Source organism: Lampris incognitus, chromosome 3 (assembly GCF_029633865.1).
Source record: "Lampris incognitus isolate fLamInc1 chromosome 3, fLamInc1.hap2, whole genome shotgun sequence".
Classification (NCBI taxonomy): domain Eukaryota; kingdom Metazoa; phylum Chordata; class Actinopteri; order Lampriformes; family Lampridae; genus Lampris; species Lampris incognitus.
The window spans coordinates 81162785-81172933 of record NC_079213.1 but is presented as its reverse complement, the minus strand read 5'-3'; the positions used below and the strand labels follow the sequence as shown (position 1 = coordinate 81172933).

At 41.6% G+C, this 10149-nt stretch overlaps 1 protein-coding gene across 1 annotated transcript; it reads right to left on the bottom strand.

Annotated features, from left to right (window-relative positions):
* Positions 1-999: 999 nt before the first annotated feature.
* rabggta (Rab geranylgeranyltransferase subunit alpha) lies at positions 1000-9512 on the bottom strand. Its single transcript, XM_056277395.1, has 17 exons — positions 9458-9512; positions 9049-9086; positions 8809-8919; positions 8280-8404; positions 7982-8169; positions 7216-7473; positions 6792-6875; positions 6551-6633; positions 6336-6431; positions 5687-5792; positions 5543-5594; positions 5368-5456; positions 5127-5215; positions 4927-5043; positions 4658-4771; positions 4401-4488; positions 1000-1836 (listed from the first exon to the last, which is right to left on the bottom strand). Exons 2-17 carry the CDS (start codon positions 9049-9051, stop codon positions 1688-1690), a joined length of 1752 nt encoding a protein of 583 aa, XP_056133370.1. The 5' UTR covers positions 9052-9086; positions 9458-9512; the 3' UTR covers positions 1000-1687.
* Between the last annotated feature and the right edge of the window lie 637 nt (positions 9513-10149).

Here is a 10149-nt window from a genome sequence, read left to right as displayed (position 1 = left end):
CAGATTGGTTAAGTTGGTATAGACTGACTGACTGACTACATAAAATGACCACAATTTAAACGGTGTCCAAGGGGTCATGGAGAAGTTGTGTGATAGGTTAAACAGAATAGATGCAGGATAGATAATTCGGGCCATAAATTTGGCCTGAGCAGGCTTACATTCTGTACCCTACACATCAACGGTCATCATTTGTCTTGTTTCTGGAGGAGCAGAAAATGAAACATGATGAACTGAAAAGCACGCCTTGTTACAAATCACCTACATTACCTATGTTTATATTTTATAGCGATATGCATGATCATCATGGTAGGAGATGTGTTTTCAGAAAAGGTGGAGTCTATGTGGCACACATTACTTGTGTGGCCCGGGACAAATGTGAAAACGTCCACTTTAAATGAACGATAATTTGTTTTGTTTGCTTTTGAACCTCTAGGATTGTAGCTGCGAACTATAAATCTTTACATCAGAGCTGCATCTCCTCACAAGTCCCAAAACACCCCTCTCATATTCAGAGCCTAAGGTCTGTAGTTCACCACAATGCCTGTGGAAGGGTGCCTTTAAAACACCTACTGAGTCTGCCACCGCCACTTCCCCTTCCTGCCATTATAGTCTGGTATTAAGACTAGAAGCCAAGAACAAGAATAAGCAGAAAGAAAAAACAGGTCTAGCCATAAAGGTTTCAAACGTGAAGTCATTGACGACGCTCCCAAATGTGAAACCTGCTTACTTGCCAAAGTAAATCAGGTGCCAACACCTGAATGCCAGAGTTGACTATGTGGCAAAGTCAAAGTTGACACAAAAGAATAAAGACAATGTAAATACTGTAACCAAAGGTAGAAATACATCTCCTAAGATGACACACCTGTTGTGGCCTGTGACTCACATCAAGCTATCTAACAAGTCAGTTAGGATGCTGACGTTGTCTAAACCCTAGATTTTTGATATTTGCACTTCTTACATGCAGAAAACCACAAAGGAGACTTGACATAAGGCAGTGAAAGAATATGTGCTGTTTTATTAGTGGATCTGTAACTTACTGTGCAATAGTACAGTATCATATTCTGAATGTTTTGCACAACCTTTACAAAAATGCATGAGTACTTTGCAATGCATTCAATGTTTTGTTAACAATTCTTGCTTTTCTCCAAATGCACAATAAAATGTGAGGTTAAAGCAATAAGCCCGCACTGCTACCAGCCAATACGAATACAGTCAATTTCCTCTGTTATCATTGTTGAAACATGCATTTTGAAGTGTTGAATCAAGCAGCACATGGGAAAACTTGCACAATTGAACAAAATTTCAAATAATGCAATGCAACATAGTGTAATACACACAACAAGTGCACAGCTGCATGAACACATCACACATACACACAAAGGCATACACAGGCATCAAGACACTTTACACATACACACGCACATACACTTTGAGGCCCGCAAACCCAGAATTTTAAAATGGAGGTGTTTTGGTGAGGTCTCTTATTATACATGCTCCAATGCATCAGGCATTAAGATCGTCATGGTCAGTGTGATTCAGATCCTTTAAAACAACTGGAATAAATAGTGGCATTGAGTACAAGACACTTGGAAAAAAAGAATACCCACTTGTTTTTTCAAACATCCATGCCCAGAAGCATGGACATACAAACAGATGCTGATGGCAGTGGTCCCTGCCCTTTGTCTGATCAGAACAGAAAGTCAGTGACAGAGGGCAGCAGCTCAGCCAACTCTGACTGGATGTTGGCGGTCTGGGTGATGGGATTGCCACGGAGATCGAGGCGTTTCAGCTTAGGGCAGGAGGCCAGAGGCTGAAGGTCTTCCAGCCTGGATATTTCTGTGCGTTGATGTTAATGAAAATATATCTGCATCTGAGGTAATTGTCAGCCAAATCAGTACTACAGACTAACCAAAAAAAAAGAAAAAACTGTTGCAAAACCTAAAAGTGAGCCTAATTTCAACTAAATCTGTTGCCCAGGCTCACTTGATGTGCACACAAACTAAATGCAATTACCATTACCTTCAAAACACCAGCATGTACACAGCCACACATATCAAACATGGAAACCTGATTAGATCCCGCCTGGGAAAAACATTTTTACCAATACTGAGGAGGGAAGTGTACAGTGGAAGTGGCATACAGTGTTGTAAGGCCTGTGTCTTTCTCTGCTCTCTCTCGAGGACACTAGTTATTCTGTGAACTTGCAAAGCTGATTTAAGTGCAGGCCAGCCTAGTCTGCACTTAAAGTATTATCAAATGTTCCTGGGTCAAAGACACTGTTCGTCACTGCTACGATGTCTCAACTTTCATGGCTTGAAATACGCTCTTTTTATAATGTTTCTCACCCAAGTGTGAGAAAAAAAAAGTGAGTGTGTGGATCCTTGGGGTTTTTAACAGCAGGTGTAAAAAAAAAAAATGACACAGTGGTAACTGGACTGTGGTGGCCAAGTAGTTATAGTGATGTGATTTTTTTTCTAACCTGTCAATGTTGCTTCTTCAATTCACTGCAAAGCAGAATTAGCCAAAATTTGGATTGACTAATGTTCACCTACTAATGGTGAATACTAACTGGGTTCAGACTATCGTGAGACAAGCTACTGTTACCCTAGTGATGATGTATCGTAACATAGATTAAACACAGAACTTACCAAGAGGAACAGGTTTCCACTCTTTCTAGTAAGTCATTTTCCAGGATGTCAAGGGCATTTTCGATGACTTTTGCTTGGATATATACACCGATCAGCCAAAACATTAAAAACACCTGCCTAATATTGTGTAGGTCCCCCTCGTGCCGCCAAAACAGCTCTGATCCGTCGAGGTATGGGCTCCACAAGATCTCTGAAGGTGTCTTCTGGTATCTGGCACCAAAACATTAGCAGCAGATCCTTTAAGTCCTCCTGTAAGTTGCGAGGTGGGGCCTCCATGGATCGGACTTCGTTTTTCCAGCACATCCCACAGATGCTCTATCGGATTTAGATCTGGGGAATTTGGAGGCCAAGGCAACACCTTGAACTCTTTGTCATGTTCCACAAACCATTCCTGAACAATTTCTGAAGTATGGCAGGGCACATTATCCTGCTGAAAGATGCCACTGCCACCAGGAAATACCATTGCCATGAAGGGTGTACTTGGTCTACAAAAATGTTTAGGTAGGTGGTACATGTCAAAGTAACATCCACATGAATGCCAGGACCCAAGGCTTCCCAGTAGAACACTGCCAAAAGCATCACACTGCCTCCACCAGCTTGCCTTCTTCCCACAGTGCGTCCTGGTGCCATTGCTTCCCCAGGCAGCAAATGACGCACATGCACCCGGCCATCTACATGATGTAAAAGAAAACATGATTTATCAGATCAGGCCATCTTCTTCCATTGCTCCACGTTCCAGTTCTGATGCTTACGTGCCCATTGTTGGTGCTTTCGGCAGTGGACAGGGGGTCATCCTGGGCACTCTGACTGGTCTGTGGCTACGCAGCCCAATTTGCAATTAGCCCAATGGGCTAATTTGCAGTAAATGAATTTCTCCAAGGGGGTTAATAAAGGCAACTTAATTTAACTTAATTTAATTTATTCACTTACCTGTCAGAGGTTTTAAAGTTTTGGCTGATTGATGTACATCAGGAATATTTATTTGTCATTTCATTTCATGTACTTGCGTACATGAAATGAAATATTGTTTTCGCCAGCCCACAGCAGTGCAACACAAAGACAAAGGCATCTCCAAAACCTACAAGAACACATATCCAAACTACAAAAAAAAAACAAAAAACAAAACAAAACAAAACATGATAGCTGTTGCTCATGGGAGGAAATATTATTCAGTATTAACTATCAGTGGAAGCTTCAACAGTCTCTAAATAGACTGTGTAATTTTGCCACTGAACATGCCCCAAAACTTAAGGTGTTTTACAGGTGGAAAAAAATTAGTAAATTTCCTGGTTTTCCAGGATGTGTGGGAACCCTGATGGTAGTACTGTATATTAAAAAGGGTCCTCCTCTGCTGCTTTGTACCGCACTGTTTATAAGGGTGGGGATACCTGCAGTCAGTTTAGACCCGAAGATGTCACTTAGTTGAGTGATGAAATGTATCTGTCAATAAACATTGTATCCAGATGAACTGATACAACGTTCTTTGATTTTCTTACCTGGATTATTGAGCATGCATCAAGACCTTCTGCTGCTTTCTTTTCTTTGAATAATGCAATGGTCAAACGTGTTAGCTCAGGATCTACTGTGCCATAAGTATCACAACTTACAATTTCTACTTATTGGCCCATACTTCCTGCATTCCCCTGTCAAGCAACCAGAATGCCCTGAACCGGAGCCTCAAGACACCCATACTACAGGATGTGCACAAACAACTAATAAAATTCAAACCATGACTCCCCAGTGTAAGGATACTGTTGTTCTTAAGGAATACTTCCTCTAGTTTGGGTAGTTGGTACACACCCTCCAAATCCTCTATGAAATTGTTATTTGCCTCCAAGACCTGGAAATAAGAAAGAGTCTTTTCATCGAGTGACAGGGAGAATGGTAATCAACATGTATATAAAGTATAACTGTGGTAATTGACCAATCATGGTGAAAGACAAATTCAATAACAAATGAAATATATTCCATGCAATGCAGATGGTGGACTTGAATTGCAGCTCTACTACCTCCAAACACTGTAGCATAGCAAACTGAGGAGGTAGCCTCTGCAGTTGATTGGAGGACAGATTCATATGGGTGACCAATAACAACTGGTCCAGGTGGCATAACGTGGTCAAGTTCTATTTCAAGAGAAAGGAAACATGGAGAGAGCTTTACGTTAGCCTTGCCAAGACAAGCCAAGCCAAGCCAAATATATAAAAGAAGACCAGCCATACAAAATTCCATTATGTCATTATAAAAAACATTGTTCGTGTCGTAATGATTATGAACCAACCTTGTCAGAGATGCTGAAGACACGCACCTCCGCATATTCCATTTTTAGAATGGTGTTTTCAATCATGAATTTACTGCACAGGTCACTGTAATACGCAGAGCGCATTAAATCCACTTCCTGAAAGATAAAAGAGAAATCAATAACTCAGGGATTTTTAACGTGGTACCAAATACAAGTGCAATTTACCAGACGTTACTCACTTTAAGTGTTTGGAAGTGAGCAAGGGTCTCTTTTTCATAGCCAAGGGGGTCTAATGCCCTCATTAGGAGGATGATGGTTAGCAAGCACCCTGCCAAAGGGGAAAAGAGACAAAAGGCCTTCAGTGGAAACATGACGATAACACGATCAGAGGCAGACTAATGTGATCTGCTTATGTGTTGTATTCTGTTTTGCATGTAGCTCTGCAACCTGTTGTTGTAATGAATCTAATAGCATGCATACACTTATTCAGAGGTTCCAGTTCTTGTAGCTGACTGCAGGATTGTAGCTCAGACTGTAACACTGATGTCTTCTCCACTGAGAGTTCACTCCTACAAAAAAAAAGTCACACTTTGAAATTTTATTTCTTAAGTCAAAATACACAAACTGTCCCAGCATGAAAACAAATACATGATACCTGAAAAGTTCCTGATCTGTAGCAGAATCCCGGCACCAACTTTCAGTTCGACCTAAGGAGGTTTAAGATTGAAAGCAGTGAGCTGAAAATGGAGGAAAGGTGAATAATTTAGACCACTATGGTATGTGCCATTTATAGTACCACCTGTGTATAGAGCACAGTCTCTGTGTGTATGCTTTTCAGTCCAATGTACGGTCAGATTATGTTCGTTGGTAATGTCAATTATTGTCCCAGGAGAAAGATCGCAGATCTGAGTTCACATTAAGGTTAAAAAATGTTAGAGCGATATTAGCACAATGGCTTGTTTTTGTATTACTCTCACTATCCCCAAAGGAGAAATTTCTTTTCACATAAAGCCTCATAAGGATTTAGTGTATTGCTCAGGGACATTTCTGAAGAGCAGGGTGACTGTTGCCCTGGAAGTGTGAAGCTAGGTTGAAGGACAGTCTCCTTACTCACTAGGCCATGCTGTTGCCCCTAAAACATCATCATGCATGTGTACAGCGTGTTAAAAGGTAAAGAAAGTTAACCATTGAGATGACACAGTACAATGCACAGAGATACAGCGATAACATTATCTAACAGTAAAATCAACCTGTCATAGGCAAATCTCTTTCCCTGGTTCCAAGATGCTACAGCTGTGTTATTAGCATGAAATATGTAAAGACTGATAAGACAAAAGTGACACTGATATGAAAAAAATGAAGCTTGTTCAGTCAGACGTATGCAGTGTCAGGTAACATTAGCGAATGTGGTATAACCTGTTAACCTTGTGTATTAACATAAAGGATACCCAGACGGGGCTGTGTTTGAAGCTTGGGTGAACACTCCTCCATTCCACCTGCTGGGGCTGTCCGTCCAGCACCAGCATCAGACCTACAGACTGTGCCTTAGAGAAAACAAAAGCAGGAAGGGCAGTGATTAAGTAAATGCTGGGCAAAGTCACGCTATATAAATAATAGTTTAGCCATGAGCTAACTTTTTTACACGAGCATGTGAAATACCCACATTGACGGGCCTGGAGAAGGCAACAGCCACTCTCCCCTTCTCCCGACTGACATACACACAGCTTATCATCTCTTCACATTCCGCTGTGAGCCAAAGGAAAAGAAAGCTAGACAACTCTCATATGACAAATGAACATAGCAGAGTATGGGAAAATATTATCGTGCAAGAATATGGACGCTGAGAGAAACTGGCACATGCATACAGATTCAATTGTAAACAAAGACCAAGATAGGACACAAACCTCTTCCTAGCAACCAACGATAGTAGAACCAGGCACTCTGGTCATTGGGGTCGGTAAAGAAGGCATTCTGAACAAGCTCATATTCTAGACAAAAAATATAAACAAATGTATATTGTTATGTGCTAACTGCAATATATGACATGACAGAACATTAAACACTTGCCACACATACATGAGATTATCAATTGTCCCTGCTAGGCAAAACTCTTCATACCTGTTCAAAATCAGACTGCCCCCTGTTGGAAGTATCACCCAAATACATACAATTGACTAGAGACTGCCCCCTGTTGGAAGTATCACCCAAATACATACAATTGACTAGAGACTATGGCGGATGTTCCGCTGTGGCGACCCCTAGCGGGAGCAGCTAAAAGTAGTAGTAGTAGTAGAGACTATGACCACTTAATGGCCAGGTCATGCGTACCTTTGAGCAGCTGCTCTTCACAGACGCGATGGGACTGAGTTTGCGGAGACGGTGGAGGGGAAGATTGGGGGGGCTGGCGGCATGGTGAAGGGGGCTCGGGAGACTCTGGGTGGAGCAGGGGCAGGAGGGTGCTACGGTAGTGCCAGCTTGAGTAGTTGGAAAAATTGGAGCCAATGAGACGATCAGTAAACTGCAGCTCCTGATCCACAGGCACAGCAGACATTTTCACAACCATCCGACGGTAGTCCCAGCAGTGAACTGGATGAGAGAAGGGGGGATATGATGAGATATAAACTTAAATATAAGGAAGGAGTGCGGTAAGATGATGTGTGCTGATAATAATAAAGCTTCTTTGTCATCCTTGTAAATGTTGAGTCTTCTTAAACCTTCTCCTCCACCCCAAGTCGCAGTTTACATGCCACAAATTAAATATATTTCACCACTGTAAATGGTACATGAACTGCCTTATACATAGTGCGTTTTTAGCTGCAACAGCCAAACAAAGTGCTTTACAATTAATTTATGCCTCACATTCACTCATGCACACGCACACACACACACACACAGATGGAGGTGTCATCCATGCAGGGTAACAACCAGCTCATTAGGAGCAGTTAGAGGTTAGGTGTCTTGCTCAGGGACACTTCGACATTTTTGCCAGGAGGAGCAGAGGATCAAGATGGCAACCCTCCAGTTACCAGATGACCTGCTCAACCCCCAAGCTACTGCCAGCCTCACTGTCCCCTTCCTCTCCCCCACTACTCACAGTTGCGGTCATCCAAGCTGAGGCAGCGATCACAAAGCCCCAGCTCTCTAGCCCAGTCCGGCTGAGGCAGGCGGGCAGAGACCCAACCTCGGTGGTGCCAGCTGCCATAAGACTTGGGGTTCACCTTCAGGCATGACTCAAGAAATGACAGCTCAGACTCATATATCTTTTGCACAGCCTCTTCCTCCCTGAGATAGACAGGAACTTATTAAAAACCCACTGTCCAGACATTCTAAAGCTGACCTACATCTAAATTAAACTTATAAAATATTTGGAAGAGGCAGGATAGTCCTTTTACCTCACAGTCTCCAGATGCATTAGAATCTCTCTTCTGTAGTTCCAAAGGGTGGCAAAATCAGGGTTGGATGACAGTAGCTCTTTGGTCAACTGGAGGGCCTCCTCATCTAAGACACCTTCCTTCCTCTTACGTACAGAATTGGGTATAAGGAAAAAAATGGACAGACAGATGGATGGATGGATGAGGAGACAGAAGTGAGCAGAAGTCAATATAGACTTTGAAAAAGATTTTACACTTATGAAAATCACTTATTAACGAAGGTAACGATTGTCCTTTAATGCTTCTGTTTTCACCATGGGTCTGTAAAGCCCTTTGAGAGTGTTACTGTGGTTGGGGTTATGTAAAACTGGACTCAACTAGTGTTCAGCAAGTAACAAAAGTGTAGTTGTTCAACAGCTGATCAAGCAATAAAATTCAATCTATGAAGCAGACATTCTTACAATTGGGGAAAAACCATTGAAATTTCTATACACATCCTGCAGACTACTTCATTTGCTAAAATGGATGTTCCAATGTGTTTCCAAAAGACCTTCGAAAAGCAGGCATCCCGTGCAGTCACATATATCTTCAGTTTCTTCTCCCGTTCCTTTCTTTTCTCCTCCTCCTGCTGAGCTGTAGATTTAATCTTTACTCGACCATGCTGTCAATGAGAGGAGGTGGAGTTATTGTTCAGGTTGGAACTGATATTATGAAGAATGAATTAAATAACCAGAGCACAAGCTTATTTATACATTTTTGTAACACAAATAATTGGGGTTTATCATCTTACCATCTTATTCGTCTGGGAAAGACACTTCTTAAAAAAATCTATGGAAAAAGTCAAGGAAGGATGATGTTATAGGTTAGGCCGAAGAAACGTTCCATACACGAGAAATGACAGGATCCAGGCAGCTTAAAAGTTACGACAAGTATTTCTAAAATCGTGCGGATAGTCGAAAATCAGTGGGTGCGTATCCCGGCCCAAATAATGTTTTAAACCATAAGGTAAACACCCATGAACCGTTTTTCAGCTTGCCAGATTAGCTTCGCTGCGAATGATCAAGACCTAAAATGAGGCACATTCAGAGCTCTTTTAAACCGTCTGCATGCCACAGTAATGTACGATTGAAGAGAAACTTATATTTGGATTATTTCCCTGGATATCGCATACATTGCCCAAAACCACAAAAATGTTTTACCTTCGTTTACTTTGTTGATGTTGTATGCAATATGGTTTGATTTGTCACTCTTGGTTGTAACTGCAATTTTTACTTCCGGCTCATAGATATGACGTCATTTAAGGCAATTGGATGATATTTCTATAATGGGGGTCTCTTGTGGACAATATGACAAATATAAATGCCGTACTAGTACTGTTCAGTTGTCTTTAACTTCATTGTGTGTACCGGATAAGCGGTTTGGATTATGGGTGGCAGGCCGTTTTATCATTTATTAATTTTAAGGCAATAGTCACCAAACCCCCCCCCCCCAAAAAAAACACCAAATACCACCAAATAACTAGTGGTTAGTTCTTAAACAGTAGTTGCTATTCTGACTGTCACTAGTCGCTATTGTAAAGTCACTAGTTGCAAACAATTATAATGCCCCTTTTCCACTGCAGTGTACCGGCTCGACTCAGCTCTACTCGCTTTTTTTTCTTTTTTCTTTTTCTTTTTTTCTATTGAGCAAAAGTTACGATAGATGGAAACGGATGATCCGCTGTGACGACGCCTAACGGGAACAGTCGAAAGTAGTAGTGGTAGTATTTGGGCAAAAGTTAGGAATGTACCTGGTACCAGGTACTTTTTTAGGTACCACCTCCGTCGAGGTTCCAAGTGAGCTGAGCCGATACTAAAAGGTGGTATGAAAATACCACTATAAATAAATAAAT